General features: G+C 37.6%; 1 protein-coding gene across 9 annotated transcripts in view; it reads right to left on the reverse strand.

Moving 5' to 3' along the window:
- PTPRM (protein tyrosine phosphatase receptor type M) overlaps positions 1-20,129 on the reverse strand; it is a 441,289-nt gene that overhangs the window by 211,748 nt on the left and 209,412 nt on the right. For all 9 annotated transcript variants that reach the window (XM_063166391.1, XM_063166383.1, XM_063166378.1 and 6 more), the window contains exon 8: positions 849-1,157. In XM_063166391.1, the coding sequence (XP_063022461.1) occupies positions 849-1,157 (309 nt within the window). The remainder of the gene's footprint in view (positions 1-848; positions 1,158-20,129) is intronic.

A 20,129-nucleotide genomic window follows, 5' to 3' on the forward strand; every position in this document is an offset into this window, starting at 1 on the left:
ATGCATTTAAAAGAACCAAAACTAAGGTCAAAAAAACTAAGGTATGTTTGTAAGGACCTATATATCAGCACAGAGTATTCTGGAAAGGTGAAACTGATTCCTGGTGCATGACCAATTCAACAAGGAAGTCGCATTTTGGTATTGTAGCTAACCGAGCTGCAGTTAACTCTCTGCCAGTGTAATCAAAACAATATCACAGAAGACTTGGGAGGAAGGTATAAGCTTTTCATGCAACATTATTAGAGCATTGCAGAGATACATTACCCAGTTCTGCTGTCTCTGTCTAAAAAGACATTAGCTAATTACTTCTTATTATTTATTATTTTTATTAAAAATCAAAAGATTTTTTTTTTTAAAGAGATCTGAAAACCCCATGGGATTTTCAAATTATTAAAAAGAAAGGGAATATATGTATATTTCAATGTCTGTATATGGAATACAGTGTCTGAATTAGCAACTAGCCATGCCTAGTGGTTAGAAAGCCAAAGACAGAGAAATTGAAACTGCAAGTCAAGAACAAATATTTGGTGCAGAGCACATCACTCAGTAGAGGAACTTCCATGAGGATACTGTTAACAATTGCCTGGCATTTCTTCAAACCCATACCACAACTTCAGAGAGTCAGAAGATAGTTCAAGCAGAAGCTGCAAATCTAAGGATGAAATTATTAAACTATCGTGGGATATTACAGGTTATGTATAAGATGACTCTAATAATGGAACTTTACTAAAATTGGTGAGACTGGTGGAAAGTCTGTTACAAATTTTAGTGAAAGCAGAATATGCACTTATACAGAAAATTTATACTATCAGGTCACGGACCATGTATATACAAATACAAAAACTCACCATCTTCATCAGTTTGTACTACAAGTTCTTGGCTGTCTTTCCGTCCTTCGGGATTCATCAGCACTAATTTGATGCTGACATTTGTGTATGGTGACAGGTTGGTAATTGTGTGCTGGGGATGGGAACTTTCTGTATCCCAGCTGACCTCCTCTCTCACTTGCTCCTGTCCTCCAGCCTGGTAGCGGTAATGGACGGTGAGGTTGTAGCGATGGCAACGTGTGACATTATATCCAAAGGGCTCCCAGCAGATGGTGATCTGCCTCGATTTGATCTCCACAACCTCCAGTCTTCGGGGCCCACGCATGGGATCTGCAAAATTACCAACACAATTCTGCTGTGATCACTTGTTCATATTAGAATAGTGACGTGAGAAATAAGTTGTACAGCTCTACAAGTATGCCAGACAAGTGGAAACAGAAATCCATTGCTGTATAGAATCACAGTATAATAGAAGTGTTACATTACTCCCCTCTGAAAAAGCAGGGGAAAATGGAGAAATGAGCGAGAAGCGTCTGCTGAAAAAATGAAGAGCAAACAAAACACTAAAAAGTTCTTATGATTCAACTCAAGTTGCATGATACAGCTGGAATGACACTTTTTTAACTATTTGTTGCTTGCAAAAAGTAAGCATGTCCAATTTCTTTTGCACAAATTATTTGTATTAACACTTTTAGAGCAAAAACCTGCAAAAAACAAGTATCTAAAACGAAAATGTAATTTCAGAGTAAACTTGCAAATATATGTTGATTTTCTTGCAGGATTGATTATACAAAGGCTAGATGGCTCTTCTTTAAGATATTTCTTATTCATTTGTTTTTAAATTAGGCTGAATGCAATTACTCAATCTCTATTTGTCCAGGACAGTAAGTTAATATTCCAATTTCTTTAAACTAGACCATAGGGTTTTTTCCACAGAAACATTACCTGTTAATAGTGAAAATACCTCAATTTGTTATAGTGGTTTAGCAAAGATACAAAATAAACAAGATATTCTCCTGCATCTTTTTCTAGAGATCTCCCAGTTGAAAATGAGCCATCAATCAAAACTACGAAAATATATAAACAAGCACCAAAGATTGTGGTTGATAAACTTAAATTTTCTTCAATCCTACTGGTCACAGCAACTGAGATGGAAAAGTGAATTAAAATTTCCACCATATTACAGCAGAGCCACTGAGCTGATACCCCCCCCCCCATATTTTCAAAACATTGTCATTAACAGAGCTATTATACATACTTAGCAATAATCTGGGTTTTTTCATATTTGAGTCCTCAAAAAGATTAAAGACAATGTCAGGTTTTATCCACTGCTTCACTAGTTAAACACTTAGAAGACTTTTAATGAGTTAGAAGACTCTTATACGTAAACAAATTAATATGCATCTTCCTCCTTTTATGTTTATTAATCAACATGTCTTCACTAGGAATGTTCTAAACAATTTACACAGGATTTCATCTTTTTACTTTTTAACATAATCCCTGCATGCTTGAAATATTTGTTCAAAGATGTTATTCATCTTAACTCCTTGAAGAAAAGGTGTTAAGAAATTGCTTGTTCTAACATCTACAAAGCAGGTTATTTTTCCCCCCTTTTAAATCATCCAGCTGCTTTTTAATTTTTTTAATTAATTTTCACTGTCAAACAATGTTGATAATCAGTATAGAATATTTGGCAATTGGTGAAAAAATGGAAAAACAAACCAAATTCTAATTCTAGTCTCCTTTCTAGTGACTTGACTGAGAGGTAAAAATGTCCCCACTAAGGATAAATTGCTATTGAGCCATTTATATGCTTCCATGCTCAGGCATCCCAGCTAAGAATTCTGGCATCTGGGGGCTTTGACACATTTCTATTGCTACAACCATTAAAATTAATATGAAGCAAACCTCAAGGACTGGAAGTTACTGGACTCAGTAACTTCCTAAATATTTACTTCTGTGTAATTAAGACATAAACTTAATGGAAAATGAGTTTTCCTGTTTTGTTTTTTAAATTCATTCCAGCTTCTAAGAATTTCTTGTTTTAGGTGAGATGATGAAGAACAAAGGACATTTGAGAAGTATTGAGTAACTGTAATTTTATCTGAATGGGCTAAATAGAATTAAAAACAAAAAAAAAATTGAGGTGACCCTGACATACAACATTAAACAACTGAACAAAGCTCTAGCTGCAAGAATATGGAACAACCTACTTAGTTCCACAGTGGGCACATCAGAAAATTCACAGGGGAGCTGAGAAATCATTTTATTAGAGACATAAACCTAACTCATAGCATTGCAGAAGAGAAACTGAGTGGCTGTACAAAATACCTGGATCAAAACCTATCCAAGATTTCTGCCCAGGAGGAAGGTATTCTTATGTCATGTTACCTTAATAAAAAGTACAAGTTAGCCCTCTAGTTAAATCTATGAGAATGACAGATACATTTTCACCTCCAACAAAAGAGACAAGGGAAAGAAGAGTTCAGATTGTAAAAGATAGAGACAATACAGCTTCCCTTGATATTTGAAGGACAAAGCTCATCAGACAAGGCCAATACCCTGATTATTTTGGCTCCTGACTTGATAACCCATAGCATCAGACAAGTACACAGCTCATATATATTTTTCCTACCATTCTTTCAGAGATTATGCAACTAACAGGGCCCTAATGAACCCTGTCATTAATACGTGCTTTAACAGCCCTACTTTTAACTAGGAGAAAAAAAAAAGGCTAAGGTAACAATGGAATTTTAGGATTAAAAAAGCCATGTGGCTCAAAAGAGCTCTGAAAAATAGCAGTTAGTGCAACAAAAGCTAGAAAACTAAGTTTCCATTTCATTAATTTAGCAACTAAATTGAATTTCTCTGGTGGTACCACTGTATATGACAAAGGAAATATTTCACAGAATAGAATCACAGAATCATCAAGGTTGGAAGAGATCTTTAACATCATGAAGTCCACCTGTCAATACAGCACTGTCACTGTAATGATGTAATAATGGGATAATACTAAACCACTAAACTACTTCACCCAATGCTAGATCCAGATTCCTCTTAAGCACTTCTAAGGATTGTCACTCCCAACACCTCCCTCGGCAACCTATTCTGATGTCTGACCACACTAACTGTGAAAAAAAAATCTGAATATCTATCTATCTATCTATCTATCTATCTATCTATCTATCTATCTATCTATCTATCTATCTATCTATCTATCTATCTACCTACCTACCTACCTACCTACCTACCTACCTTTAATATAATATGGGTCTGAGAGCACAGCACATCACTTCTAATGTACTGGAAGGTATATGCTCTTCATCAGGAAGGACACAGAATACGTGGGGAAAGGGAACTGCTAAGCAGCACTAAAAGAATGACAGCTAATGACTGTGATTTAAAAGGGAAAGCTGAATTAATTACTAGGGCATGATGACTTCATTTATTTTATTTTATTTTCTGAAGGATTTATCACTTTCCCAATTTTGGTGAAGTTGGTGAGTTCCCAGCTGTAAGTGAAGAAGTTGGCATACTTCAGGGATGCTGCCATTGTGCTCATGAGACTTGCACTAACTATCCCTGTGAAGTGGAAGGCTGTCATCCCAGCAATGGTCTGTTGTTGTTACCTTGCACCAGGTATGTAAGTGATAGCTTTACAGCGTCCTTTCACAGTGCTGCTGATCACAGCTGAAATCACACATTTCAGAGCAGAAGAATAAGGAATTCAACAACCACACCAACTGTATTATATACAACATATGTACTTCATAGCATGAGTGCTATTTGCTGAGCCTTTGCCTCCTCCTTACTTGGCAAATGCCCACCTGCAGAGGTTACACAGCCAGATCTCTCCACCCACTGCAGTTTTCTAAGTGAACCGAGCCTCTGCTGCTCCTCGGTACTCCAGCTATTTTCTTATGCCTTACTGGTACAAATCATGAGGCAAATGGGGAAAATTAGGCCGCCTGATTCGTAAGGGAAGAGGTTTTCTTCCCAAAGGAGCACACTGCCTGTCAAGCCTGAAGCTTAGCCAGCTACTTCTTTCCCCATTCCCCTGCTGGTGCCTGCAGCATTTTTCATACTGCTCTCCTTCTGCCAGGTTCAGCAGGGAATCAGGCAGTGAATTCTGACAGCTGCAGCTCTGACCTGAGGGACCAGCAAGCCTGGTTCTAGCCCCTGGCACTTTAGCATCCCATTTAATCGGTGATCTTGGCTCCTTCTCTGCTCCACTCTGTTTTCCTGAGAATATGGAGCACAGGCTGACAGACAGGATCAATTTCCACTGCAGCTGCAATTCACAGCTCATTTCTCTGGAACTTCACTCTTTACCTTTTACCACAAGTACAATGCTTTTTCAGAAACTCAATTTCAGAATCCCAGAGACATTAAGGTGTATTCTTAGCATCCTGTCATTGATCATCAAAACTTGTGTTTAAGATGAAAACTCAAGACTGGAAGTTTTGTCTTTTCATCACAGCCTGCACAGACCTAGTGAGATAAGAACAAGAAAGGAATGGTGATTTTCTGCCACTCCATGGTACTCCAGTAGCTGCAGACATCTGGTCTGTGTTAGATACTATTTGAAAGGCACCTAACAATAGGAATTAGGAATTTATTTCTTGTTGAGGCAAACTATTAGTGGAGTTTAGCTATGCAACAGCTCTCTGGACTGAAATTTCAGATCAGACTCTATTGTCCTTCCACATGAAATATGGGATAGATAGAACAGGAAAATAAACAAATATAGGATGAGAACTGAATATTTAAGATATTATCCACAAAACAGCTTTTTAAAACATAATAGTTAATTAATGATAATTAAAAGTAATGGCTTCACAGACTGCCTAAGCGGTCTTGTTCAAATCACTTAACATCTTTTCACATCAATTCCCTCTGAGTAAAGTGGGAGCCACAGTAGTCTAGCATCAGTATCTGGTGGTGTCACAGAGAATTTCATGAATGCCTGCAAGGAACGTGCAGGTTACAGTGGTGGAGACCACCTACAGGGGAACAGAAAACATGGCCTGTGAGCCAGCTGCTATCCAAGTAGCAACATTTGGTTTGTTCCTTGAAAACAAATCTTCATGTTTGTCTACATCTACAGCCAATGCCAAACAAGAATATAGGTAAAATAATTTACTTGTTTGGCTTGTTCTCATTTGATTTGAAATCTAATCTACACATTACTAACAATTTGAGGTTGTTTGCAAACTTGGTAAGACAGTGCTGTAAAAGATTACATTCATCTGCAATGGTGTGATTTTTACATTGTTATTATTCTTCATCTGAGTTCTTCAACAACAGACTGAAGTTCAAAAAGAGCTCTTTGCTCCAAATGCCACATGATTTATCTGACCTGATAACAGATCAGGGTTTTTCGAATTCCAGTTTGCCAAAAACTGCAGAATGCAGTTGACGAAAGAAACAATGAGCAAGATTTTGGGTGGTGCAATTTCACAGTTTTTTAGCACATTTTTATTTCAGTCAGATTTGTTAATACAAAGAACTGCTTTGTAGTTAGGATTAGAGAAAGAAAAGGAACACTTTAACCACATGATTTTTCATACTGTCCATTATTTGAGTTATAAAAGAAAATATTCAAACAAAGAGAGGGCAAACAAAGAACAAAGGGACAAGTGACTCACAAACAGAATCAAAATCCTAATATGATGATGGTGGTGTGATTGTACTGCCTAGTTCCACTATTTTAAAATGAAAACAAAGGCTAAGCTGCCGGTGCGCACAAATCTGTTGAAGATCCAGAAACAACCTTTGAGTTAAGAGCGGCACATTAGAGGTTGGTCATTTTACTCATCTAAGAGCACAGCATGTTCAGGAAACAGCCAAAAATGTTAAAAACCAGAACAGAATAATTGCAAATTTGTGAAACACTGGTGTCACATGAAATATCTCTACTTCCTGTCGTGGAGCAGCCACCAACGTTGATAGCAACAGGCTATCACTAAGGTTATTCAGGTAAACACAGAAGACCAAAGAAGATACCCAGCATCTCCTGGAAAGATTCCAAGTCATGGTATTTAAAATTCTTACCAATATTTCATAATACTAACTGATAACATTTACAAGAGAATATGTTTCTACTTCTGCAAAACCAGATGCCTCCTGCAGAAAAGCAGCACTTCTATCAGTCCCTGACACTTTTAAAAATGTTGGGATGCAAGACCTGCAGAGTTTCAGCACTAATGAAAGAAAGAATAATGAGACAGCAAAACTGAAATGGTAGTCACCTGCAATGCCACAGAGGAAGGAATAATCAGGTTTTCTTATATATATAAAATATATGCTGAAAGCTAGACTAGGAATGTTTCTGCCAATTCTGGGCAAAATGGCTTCTTTTTCATTGTATTATTTACAGAAAGATTTTCTTTTTCTTGATTATATTCTTTCAATGATATTCTTTTGTCTTCCACAGTCACAATGCCAGTGAAAGAAGATGAACAGAAGGATGTACATACTCTAAAGTCAGTGTACTAGCTTTGAGCAGTAGCCTGTGGGGATCCTTCTGCACCCTCGTTATTGCAGACTTAAGAGCACTGAGAAGCAGGAACTCTCCTGCACACATTTCCCTCAGCACCTTTACTTCCAGGATTAGCATCCACAGTGCCACAATGGTCAGAGAGAAGGTATCAATAGGACTAGACTGACATAAAAAAAAAAATAAAATTCAGTGCACTTGCTACCACAGATAGTTTTCTTTCTCTGGACTAAAATACTTCCCATCATCTGAGAACTGGAAGATTCATACTTGGAGCATGTGCCCATACTCAGCCTCTATTTCCTGGTCAAGATGCCAACAGTCCACCAGCTGAAAGAGAAAAGCCAACATCTCCCAAAGCATCCCCCAAACTGCTGTGCTGCCAGAATATTACAGCTAATACCATTCTTCTTCTGCATGGAACCAGATGCTTCCACTGATTTTATTATATACTTTAAGTAATGTGTAGGTAAACCTTATGTATCTGTATCAGGCATGACTAAAGCATGTTCTCCCAGTTTATAGCCAAAGAAACTCAGAAGAAATTGAATTGCCTGCTGAAGGTTGCAGTTATCAGTAAAAGCCATGCAATCCTAGTTCTCAGTCTTATTTCTAACCCATTAGAACACAACACTATACATGCTTTTTTTTCCCTGTACTTTGTGGCCAAAAGATGTTAGTTCCAAAATGTGTGAGCTCAGAAGACAATAAAATAGTCACAGCTCACAGCAACAAAATGAACAGGCCATGTTCTTATAGTAAGCCAGCTTGAATCCTCACTCACTTCATAAATTCAAATGTGAGATACAGTAGAAATCTACTTTTACCAGGAAGGATCCTAAATACTAGCATCATATAACACTAAGATTTTTTTTCTGTGCTATCTCTAGATGAGACACAAGTTAAAACCCAGGAATTGTTGGGAGGGAACCATAATATTTAGCCAACTATAGAAGATTAATGGAGAATAAATTCTAGCAAGCATCTAAGGCATCAGCTCACTGCTTACAAAAAGTAAGTGTAGCTGTTGCTTGAAACCAGATCAGGAATTTGATTTAAGCTTTTAGTAATATATTATTACAAGCACTGGACACAGAAACATCAATGAGTGATAAAATCATGCATAAGAAATTTTCTTAACTTTTTATTTCTTCTCCAGTTCATGGCTACACATATTCCAGGAGGCCTATGTCGTCAGGCTGACATTCACAGTAGCAAAATATATTGGTCTAATCACCAATAACACCCTTTTAAACATCTATTACACACTTTTTAAGGTAATAACATTTTGAAATGTTGGTTTCTATACAGCGTTTTCTTTCTAGAGAGGGCTGATATGATCAGTTCACTTTATAGTAAAATTTAAATCTGAACCCATGTAAATTGAATCTAATATTTCTTTATGTTGTCATTTTATAGGTATACTCTGAATGGTAAATAATTTAAATTCTAATACATTTAAATAAGGTATGAAAAAAACCATAATTTGATATATTTTTGTCAAATTACCTACATTACATGATTACTCCTCCACAATCAAAATCAGATTTTAAGTATGAATGATACAAACAAGATTACATTCCAAATCTGCAACACAGATTTTAGTTGCTTGTTTAAAATGACATACCTAGCTATTCAGTAATCACTTTATAATAACCCCTTTCATTTCTAAATCTTCTTAGCCATCAGCCACTAGTGAGGAAAATGCTGGCAGTGGTTTTTACAACTACACATTAGTTTTATATTTCATGACAAGCTAATTCTACAGAGTTTGAAAGACAGACAAGCATGTGCTCTTAAGATATTCTTTCTTTTGCATGAAGAAAGCACACATCTAACTGAGGAATGAAAAATAAAGAGTGCAGACATATACTTTCCATTTCACACACATGGCAGTAACAATTTATCCCAACTTCACCTCAGGAACTGCCATGAATATGTAAATCAAGAATTAAAAGGTGGTGACAAATAACTCTCAGAAGAATTACCACGGTAAGATGGCAAAAAAAGTGCCTATTTCTGGTAGAAGGTACCTTTGGTAGATCTACCTTTGATAGGTGCTGGATCAGAATGATTTTTGAGGAAAATTGAGGTCAAATGAGCTGTGATGTGTACACTGCCCCTCTCAACTGAATCTATCACAGGCATTTAAACTTAACCCTTTGACTGAGTTGTCACATGACTGCTTTACAGTGTCATTATTGTCCTTTCCTATTGCTTCTCTATTGTTTTGAACACAGCACATCATCATCTGCTGATCCAACACAGACATATTTAGGCAGACATGCACCTCCACACCTGTGGCACCTTTCAGAAGCTGGCACAGACTTACACACCAATTTATACAGAATGCAGGTCAGATGCTTTTCATATTGGAGAAGATGCAGGCAACACAAAGGAAGCAGAAGGCCTGAGGAATTGCTTTTGTGGCCACCTCCACACATTTATCACAACACAGAACTGTGTTCAGTGAATGCAAAACCATCTGGTTTCATGGGTCAATACATAAACTTTCACATATATTATAGAATGGTGCATAATTAAGCATATTCATGGGAACAACAGACACAATTTGACCACACAATGTAAATAGGGGAAATTACATTAATGTAACACACACTCTTCTACTCACTGCTCAAAAAATGGGAACCCAGGAGAACATTATAAACATTATAAACATTCTTTGTGAGGGAGGAATTCAGGAGAATTTTTCTAAACCATTTTCCCAGAAATGGCTGGAATACATCTAGGGCATTGTAAGATGCTAAACCATTCTCTCTATCTGCTAATAAGGTACATGTATTTTTTACAGTGCCCCAATCACCTTCTGAGTGTGAACAGTATTAATGGCAAAGCCATACACTGCTGCTCTGCTGTGTGACAGATTAGCATGCTCAAACTCCTTAGATTTTCAGTACAGCTGCCTGAGTTACCCCTAGAGCCAACCAGAGAAAAGATAAACCATTGTGTAAATTAGTGAAGGTTTTAGCTGTTCAATACCTGCCCTGAAAGTAGAAGCTCAGAGACTGTTTATTATGTTGCACAAAAGAATAAATGGGCAATGCTGTTTCACAGATCAGTCAGAACAAGATGTAGCAGTGTGTTCTGGTTATCACTGTGGCCTATCACCACTGACAAATCACATCACTTCAGAGCTGTTACGTACAGCGTGGTAGCTAAATTGGGGATTGAAAACAGAACCCAGATTGAGCCTTGATAACAGGACAACATGGTCATATAAATCTATGTAGAAGAGAAAATGCCACCAATCAACGTTACTCATCTAAAAAGAGTATTTACCATCCTTTCTAATCTGACATGTGCAATGAACCTTAACCAAATGATGTACTGTGAGATCAGTTCTGACAAATAACTCTCAAATGCATAAACCTGATAAATGAATCAGATTCTCTGTAACAGCTGGTAAAAGAAACTTTGAGCTTATATACATGTCAAAGGGAACAGAATATTCTGTCTCCCTATTACACTATGATGTGCTAACTACTATAAACATGTAAGAACTGTAAAGTTGATAAGATCATCTGTTTAATTTGTGACAAGACTCACTTCCCAAAAGAATCTCCTTCGTATTTGCAACTCAGTCTGGATAGATATCCTCATGTTAGGTCCATCCTCAGGACTTTTATAGAAGCTTCATCCAAACCCGAGCAGTTACTAGCTACTGAGTAATTTAGGATGTTTTTTCACCCACAATCTCAAGTCTTTGATGCCATCACTAACTAAAACATTTGATTTCAGTATCAGTTGCAACATTCAACTATACATAGTGTTTATAAATTAAAGTTTTTGAAAAGTCCCTACATTAAGAGGATACACTCTTGATTTATTGGTTGAATATATTGAGCCTTTTTCCCCTGCTGTATCTAGGAGATACTTCAAGAAATGCCACACATTGCTCCCTCTTTGGTAGATGCCTTTGAATTTTCCTTTGACAGATCAACAAGTTATTTATCACCAGTCTTCTTTGCTATGCCACTCCCCACATGTTTGCTCATAAAAAGCAAACATAAGAAACTATGCATGCTGATGAAGGGAATTTATATTGTTATACTGAAGCATGAAACACAGAAGAAATCAGCCCATCATTGTTAATGACACATTTTAGTAAGAAAATAAACTGCCAGTGGAGGAGAAAGGAGAACATCTGGGAAAAGGGGGTGTACTGGATGGTGAACTGCTTTGAAGTTAATTATTTTTAAGATTTAACAGAGTCCTAAGATTCCCACAAAAATGTATATGTCTGGGAATTTGATATCTGCCTCATTACAGAAATGAATGATAAAAAATAGGGATAAACAAGAACAAGCATGGGATAAAGAAGAAAATAAGGAAATATATATGCTTTTGTGTAATGTGTATCACATATTAGTCAAGCCTGTGTTGTTTATTTCCTTTAAACCATGCTTTATTTCCATACATGATCTTGAGCCTGTTTTGTTTATTTTCTTTCTCTAGTCCTAAAGATTAAACATTTATCAGGACTACATTTCCCTCTGTTGCCTGCAGCATCCCTTGCTTTAAACTCTACACGTCACTTTGCATTTGGCTACGTCCTTTTGCTTCCTTCCCCTCCTCTAAACTTGGTCCTGTCAAATGGATTAAATAACCTGTGCATTTCTGCCAGAACCATAACTGACATGGAAGAGCACAAAGCAACCATCAAATATTCAGGGAAGCAGAGGTGATGGGAGGTTGCTAAAGTACCTGTGAACACAAGGAAAGGAGAGGGGTCAGGACTCTGTTGAGACAGAACCAGATCGCTCTGCAGATCGCTCAGGAGCCCTGGATCACGATTTTACCACACAACTCAAGGAAAACAGAGTAAAAGTGCACCAGATATAAGATGGTGTGACAAATTGCAGAACTGCATATGACAGCAATTAAATAAATCTGAAAACTATCTAATTCCATCACCAATGACTTGCGATTCAAAGTCCATTAAGCACTGTTTTTTTCCAATTGAACTGAACTAATGGAAAATAATTCCTATGCTGAAAAAGGTCATACACCAAGTAATAAAAAACAAATACTGTACAGTCACTATTCGTAGGCTACTCTAATTTGAATTTATAAATTGATGACATGTGTTATAAATCATTCAGATTTCTTCCAAGCACAGAAATTTCTCATTGCCAGCTTTGCCCTGTCTTTATCCCAATTATGAAACTGAAAAATTCAGGATAATAAGTTACACAAAGTTTGTGAAGTGCTCAGAGTTTGCAAAGTTTTAATCTTTCAGCATGTTTTTCCTAATAAAACTGGGAAGTAAGTAATGAGGAAGCAAAAAACCATAAAATCCAAACCTATAGAAAGCAACGAGCACTCACAGTATCTCAAAACCAGCAGTTTCTGGAGTTTTAGGGTCAATGAATAGCCACAGAGGTGTCCTTATTTAAAAATGAAAATAAAGTTTTAAAGCAGTTTAACAAAATAGGAAATATTCAGAAAGATATAAACCATACATTTTAAGTATCAGAATTTGCATTTGCATGATAGAAAATTTAAGCTCTTATTGTAACTCATAATTGAACCAAATGAGTAGACGACAATAGAAGAGCTGCTGCTTTTGAATTTGCAGAATAGTCCAGGGGTCGTCTACTATAATCTTGAATTATGATTATGCTTTTTTTTTTTTTGACAGTAATCTACATGCAAATAAAAATGGTTTGCTGGATTTGGTATATATATGCACATAAAATCTAGAATTATTCGTATAATGTATAACCAACTTAAACTAGAAATTTCTTGATAACTGAGCATCTGGTTTATGTTTCTTTAAGCCTGCCAGTAGGACAACTGCATTTTGAACTAGTTCTGTAGGAACAAATAACTTTATTGACTTGTAATGAGGATTGTGATATTCAGAACTCCATTTCGAATAAGTAATTTCCAATAGGTAAAAACAGAAAGTAGCCATTAATAAGGAATTATAAATATTATTTGATGTTGCTGTACTAAATCACATCATCATAGAGTTGGAAGGGACCCACAAGGATAATCTAGTGCAAGTCCTGGCCCTGCAAACAACACCCCAAGAGTCACACCTTTGTGCCTGAGAGCACTGGCCAAATGTTTCTTGAACTCTGTCTGGCTTGGTGCTGTGACCACTTCCCTGTTCCAGCGCCCAACTATTGATTCGGTGAAGAACTTTTTCCTGATATCCAACCTAAACCTCCCCTGGCACAACTTCAGACCATTTCCTTGGGTCCTGTCACTGGTCAGCACAGAGGAGAGATCAGTGCCTGCCGCTCCTCTTCTCCTCACAAGGAAATTGTAACTGCAATGAGGTCTCCCCTCAGTCTCCTCCATGTGGAGGAGAGACCCCCGGTGTTCCCCTTATGGCTTCCCTTTCAGTGTCCTCCTTTGGACACTCTCTAATAGCCCAGTATCTGTCCTGCACTGTGGTGCCCAAAACTGCACACAGAACTTGAGGTCACACAGCATCAGCGCAGAGTAGATGGAAACACTCCCATGAGGTTCTTCTGACTGGATCTCAAAGGTAAACCACAAAGAAAATGGAAAAAAAGTCACAGAAAGATAAAATGACAGAGACTCAAAGTCCTCAAAAGTTAGCCAGACCCAATCCATCAGCTAAAGTCTGTGTGGATCAGTATTATCCACAGAGGTACGTTTTAGTGGAAAGATCCCTGTACTGGAGAATTTGAAACCTCAGCTCAATTTCTGACTTAGGTACTTATCACTGTAAGATCAAAGAAATCCCATTCAATAACTCCAATCTAAATAACTAAATCCTCTGTTTGCAAAGTACTTTGATATTTATAGAATCATAAAACAGAATCATAGAAATGTTAACTTTGGAAAATACCTTTAGGATCACTGAGTCCAACCATTAATTAGAACACTGCCAAGCCCACCACTAAACATCATCCCCAAATGCCACATCTACATGTCTTCTAAATACCTCTGGGGATGGTAACTTCATCACTTCTCTGAGCAGCTTCTTCCAGGGCTTGATAATCCTTTCTCTTTTTTTTTTTTTTCCTGATAACCAGTATAAACCTCCCCTGGAGCAATGTGAGGCCATTACCCCTTGTCCACTGACTTGTTACCTGAAAGAAGGGACTGAAATCCCCTCTCCCTAAAACCTTGTTTCAGGTAAGTGTAAAGAGGGATAACATCCCCAGTGAGCCTCTTCTTCTCCAGGCTAAATGATCTCAGTTTCCTCAGCAGCTCCTCCTAAGATAGGTGCTCTAGACTGTTCACCAGCCTCACTGGTGTTACACTGGAAGGAGATATTATTACTTTTCCAGTATTCTCTGAAAGCTGAAAGAAAAGCAACATGAAGATCAGGGTATCTCCAGATATTCAAATGCTGAAGGCAATTACCAGCCCATACAACTGCGTGATTTTCACCTTTTGTGCCTCCAATTCTCAAATCCCTGGAGTAGGAAGGTGGAGGAGAAGGTGAGTCTGGTTTTGGAAAGTCTTGGGTGGGGGCACTAAACTGGGGAGAACCTTTCCTAAACCATGGAACAGGTGAGTTAGGATGGTGTCCTGGGTGCAGCTGCCCAGGTGCTGGCAGAGGGTCTCTAGGGCAGCCTCTGGGAGGAGATGCCAGGCTCCAGCTGGCGGTAGCCAACACACTGCAGGACACAGCGCTGAGGATGGGTAACCTCACTGTTTCCATTTGTCTCTGTTTCTCACTACTCAAGTCTATTTCAAATCACAAAAAATCATATTCATTCTTTCCAAGTTGAGTGTGTTTTGCATTTGATGGTGATTGCCAAGAGATCTACTTCTCTTTACCTAGATGCATGACCTTTCCCATCTTATTTTGTCCCTCATTCTGCTGAGGAAGAACATGGGGATAGCAACACATCAGGCAGCCAGAGCCAGCCAAGGTCAGCCTACCACATATTAGTTTGTATTTTGAATTGAATTTTCAGTTGCATTCAGGTATAGTGAGTGTTCCCTGAGTGAAGAACACAGTATCAAGGCCTCCACAGATAGCAGCCTAGAATAGACAAGAAATTTTGCACTACAAAATTTTTTTGTGTGTTTAATTTTTGATGAATTCACACTGCATTAAGTATTGGAGCAGAAAGCAATCATTTTAAATTCTATCAGCACTAGCAGCATGTAACCACAGTAATTAAAACAATATTATTTTTTAAAATTACAAAAGACTACTCAAGACATATGAAAAGGAAGTACCCAAGAAAGAACATCTTTCTTCCGATAACTACAGCTTGTTAAGTCTGGAAAATTATTAAGACACAGACATTTTTTACTCTTGCTAAACAATTAGTTAGATATGCCACAGAGTAATGATTTTAATTAAGAATTAAATTAAACAGGAGTTTCCGTGGACGGAACTTTCAAGAAGCCTTAAAGCAAATTACTGTTAGATGTCTAAGAATATTTTGACTAGAATTTTTCCTTCCCTTTGTTTAAATGAAGATTTCACTACCTCAATTCATATTTACAAGTATTCTAATACAAGACTGTTCCTAACTGGGAAAATTCCACACCACCAAAACAATAAAAAATTCATTCTTTTACTAGCTAAAGCAAAGGGTGCTCACATGACAGCTCAGAAGTATGTAAATTCACTTCAGCGCTTTCACTAAACTAAACATCTAATACTACCATAAAGAATACAAGTGAACAGGGGTTGGAGGGACTGGTCCCTCATACTGCAGTCCTTGCTTATGACAGAAGAAAAAACTCAGCAGGCAACAGCAAGGAACCACTTCAGTGCTAATTTTTATAATAATGTTTAGCATGATATAAAAGCATTCTTGATTTAACTTGCTGATCTGAAACTTCCAACACTGGCTTCTGCCAATAACAAAAAAGATAAATTCTTGGAAGTGTAACAGTTGTTCAATATGGCAAGACTATCCCTGGAGAAAATCTGCTCTCAATTATGAGCTAAAATAAGAGAAGAAAAGTGTTTCTGCAAGCCCAAGTGTAGTTTTCTCTCTGAATTCACGAGTGAATTCAGCCGCTGAACAGCCAGGACATGTGGCTATCATAGCAAAACTTCTCAATGCACTGAAGAAAGATCTGCAAGTTCAGAAGATATGTATGCTCTGCCCTTTCCAGCATGCTGCAGAACAGCAACTCCCCACAGGATCGTATGGTGCACAGGACCCCTGGATGGGGGATCCCATCTACAGCAAGGAGACCTGAAAATCTCCCAGACACACCTGAGGCCCATTAGTGAAAGCAAGGTGGCAAAGGCCTTAAGTTTTGCCTTAGCTGGACAGGAGTGTGGATGACATACTCCTGGTAGGTGAAAGCAGTTAACACAGACAAGTCTCAAGTTTCCCATCAAATACCAAATTGTGACCCAGACAAAATACCACACTTCCACTAACACCAAGAGATTGGAGCATTTTAAGTTTAAACTCCTATCAATATTCAGGATGATATCTTATCATCCTTCCCATTTAGGAAATGTGTTTGAGCATGCAAATGCCCTGGGAGAGATGTTCACCATAGCATTATCATGCATCCCTGTGCATACACCCAATATTGTGACATGTCCTATGCTTTAGAGGCATTCCAAGAACTTCCATCCTTGCTGTCTTGCTTTCTGAGTGACAGGTGTGGTAAAAGCTGCTGGCTGACACAAACAGGAAAATAGACTTTTGGTTTTCTTCATTTCTCCCCAGTGCCCTTGGCAAAATGCAGCAGGAAGTGGAGACTGAAGAGAGGCTTCAGCTATTCTCAGCTGCCTACAGGAAGTGTGGGGGACCCACAGCAGACAGACATATAATTGGATAATGAGGGACCTCAAGAATGCTGGAAACCTTTGGTGATTCCTACAGCATGCAGAGATGTTCAGGGAAATTTTCAAGTTAACCAGACTCCCTGATAAGAAGCAGAAGCGCCAAATGTCTCATCAGAAAGTCTCCTCTTGGTACTAGTTGACTGTTTACCTTAGCAGATCCAGGGCAAATGAAAAAGCAGCTGAATAAAGATAAAAATTGATTATTTGAATCAGGCTTTGGCTCAGAATGTGTCACTGGAGGAAAGCACTATATATCAATGCTGTAGGTGAAAGACAAAAACAGGTAGCGTTTATACATGCTGTGCAATGCCACCTTATACATTTTAAGAGGGCTTTAAAATCACAAACAGAAAGCTTAAAATCTGAACTTATTCTTATGGTGATTTTCCTTTCTAGCACAGGGAAGCTTAAAGCACGTATTTTTACAAGTTTATGCCAAATCACTTATCCAAATTTTTTTTAGATAAATTTGCAGTAAGAAGATTAAAAACACATTGGAGAAGTTAGGTACAACCATCAGTACAAACCCTAGGAGACCTCTGGCAGCTTTGCAGGCATTAATCACAGTCCATACAAACTTATCCCCATGAATTCACATAAAATAAGGCAATAATTCCATCTATAGTTTTCAAAGGCATGAACAAATGCTCAAGATTCAATCCTGTTGTTTATGATGTTGCTAGAATCTCTTTATAAAGGTAAAGTCTAATGCTTGTAACTATAGCCATATTGTTTTTTACCATATGTTCATCAAGTCATATGACAGTCATATGACTGCATGTTGTTGAAACAATTTTGCCCTCAGTGCAACTGAAAAGCTATTTAAAATTCAAACAAATAAACCCATTAGATTCAAAAGAATTTGCAACTTATTTCCATTTTTAAAAACAGAAATAGTTCTATATAATAATCAGGAAAACTATCTCTTAAGTCAAGAGAGAAACATATGGACAACAAAATGAATATAGCAATACTATGGAGACAAAAGAAATATGTGCAGGACAGCTGTTCTATATACACACAAAGTATTTTATTTTTGCCTAAGGTACTGTCTGGAATATTCTGAAATAAATTCCTAATAGTTGGTTTAAACTTTCTCCATTTATTTTAAGGAAGAATGAAGAAGAGCATCTGAAGCATTCTGAGGGCACTCTACCAAAACCACTGACTAATAGGGAGCTCCCCATGTAACACTCAGTAATCATTATAAAGATCATTGTACACACAGAAGCCATCATGAAAATGTAACAGGGACAAAAATGCCTGACAGTATCACAGACTACACTAAAAATGCCGAATTCCTTTATTTAATTGCAAGAATGAAAGAATTTTATTCTTTCTCAATAAAGCAGCAGAATTAAACAAGCAATGCTGGTATCTATTTCAGCTCTCTAGTGGTTCTCTTGTGTATGCCTTAGATATTACGTTTAGTTTTTGATGTTGCTGCTTGTCCGTCAGGAGGGAAATTTAGCAGCTATCTGCAGATATCACTCCTGTGTAAATATATTTTTATATGCACTTAAGTATGGCAGTCCATATGATAACACTAATGATTGCTGTTTCACTTTAAAATGCATCCACATATCCAAATTTCAGGTAAAGCCATGTCAGTACATTAATTTTTATCCTGAACCCAATTATTAAGTAATATAAAAAAGGTGTATTTAGTATCATTGGCTTTCTTGAAAATGGACAAAATAGTTCATAAATGGTTTTTTAGTTTAAAGAGCAGTGGGTCATTACAAAACTTACGGAAAGAAAGTAGAGAAAAATCACACACTGCATGAAGATGCAAACTGGAGCAAGGAGGGAGTATTATCAGGACTTAGATCAGAACAGCAAAACGTTCTTTTTAGCAAAAGCATGATTTCACAAAATAGAGGATTCCTGTTCTTGACTCCCATTTAATTTATGGCTGTGATCTCATATGAGATGTTTATTAATAAGCATGTCTGGTGAAAAAAATAGAGCTCTTGCATGACAGCTGGTCTAGAGACCTGTCCTAAGTCACTGCAGACTGCAGATCACAGCCTGTCCTTGGCAGGGCAGGCACACCTGGCCAGCAAAGCTGCAATGGCAGGAGGAGAGATTCCCAAGTGCTGGGGAGGGAGGGGCAGCTCCTTACACTGCTTTCAGCACTCACAGGAGAGAGCATCCTTGCTGTTGAGCAGAACTTAAACAGCAGCAAAGACAAGGCTGAAGTTTAAGGAATGGAAGCTGCCGGCAACATTCTGGAGGAGAAATAAGTTTTGTATACAACAGAACCATGAAAAATTAAAATATAAAGGAAAGAAAAAAGAACGTAATTACCACCTTTACTTAGCAATTATTCCAATCAGAGAAGTATATGGATAGCACAATCTGTACACTCATTATGATGTGAATGGTCACTGCATTTCACTTTGAGCTTGTTTTTCTAGATAAAGTATTTTTACAATAATGTTGTGGAAATGGAAAATGTAACTCACATAATGCAATATCTGAGGTGGAAGAAGAGCCAAAGTCCTTTGTATAAATCAAACATTCATGGCTTGAGGCACAGGGCAAACTGGAGCCGGTAATTTTTAAGCTTTCCTTTCCTTTTGCAAACTGACTCTACTTTCTAAAAAGTACCTGCTTCACTTGCATCCAAAACAAAAACAACTTCATTAGATGGCAAATGGCTCCCCTTGTAACCACAGGCTAACATTCCAATCTTGTATTATAGTAAAACATTGCCCACAGTAAAACACACTCTGTCATTTTTGGTCGGGCAGCCTGATACCCAATGTACACATCCGGGGGCAGAACTGGCCACCTGAGTGCAAACGAAATAAATCTATCCTTTCAACAAAAGACAAATTACAATGTTACAAAGCCAACCCAAGCATATTGCCCAGGGTATCTGCAAGGTGCTTGCAGACTGTTCACTTACTAGCTGTAAAGTAAGAAGATGGAGGCCTGGAGGTTCTTGTCCTACACTGATACAGCAGACCTGAGGCAATCAAATCTTTAAAAAAAGCAATACATTTTAAAGATTTTT

Source organism: Melospiza melodia, chromosome 1 (genome assembly GCF_035770615.1).
Source record: "Melospiza melodia melodia isolate bMelMel2 chromosome 1, bMelMel2.pri, whole genome shotgun sequence".
Lineage (NCBI taxonomy): Eukaryota > Metazoa > Chordata > Aves > Passeriformes > Passerellidae > Melospiza > Melospiza melodia.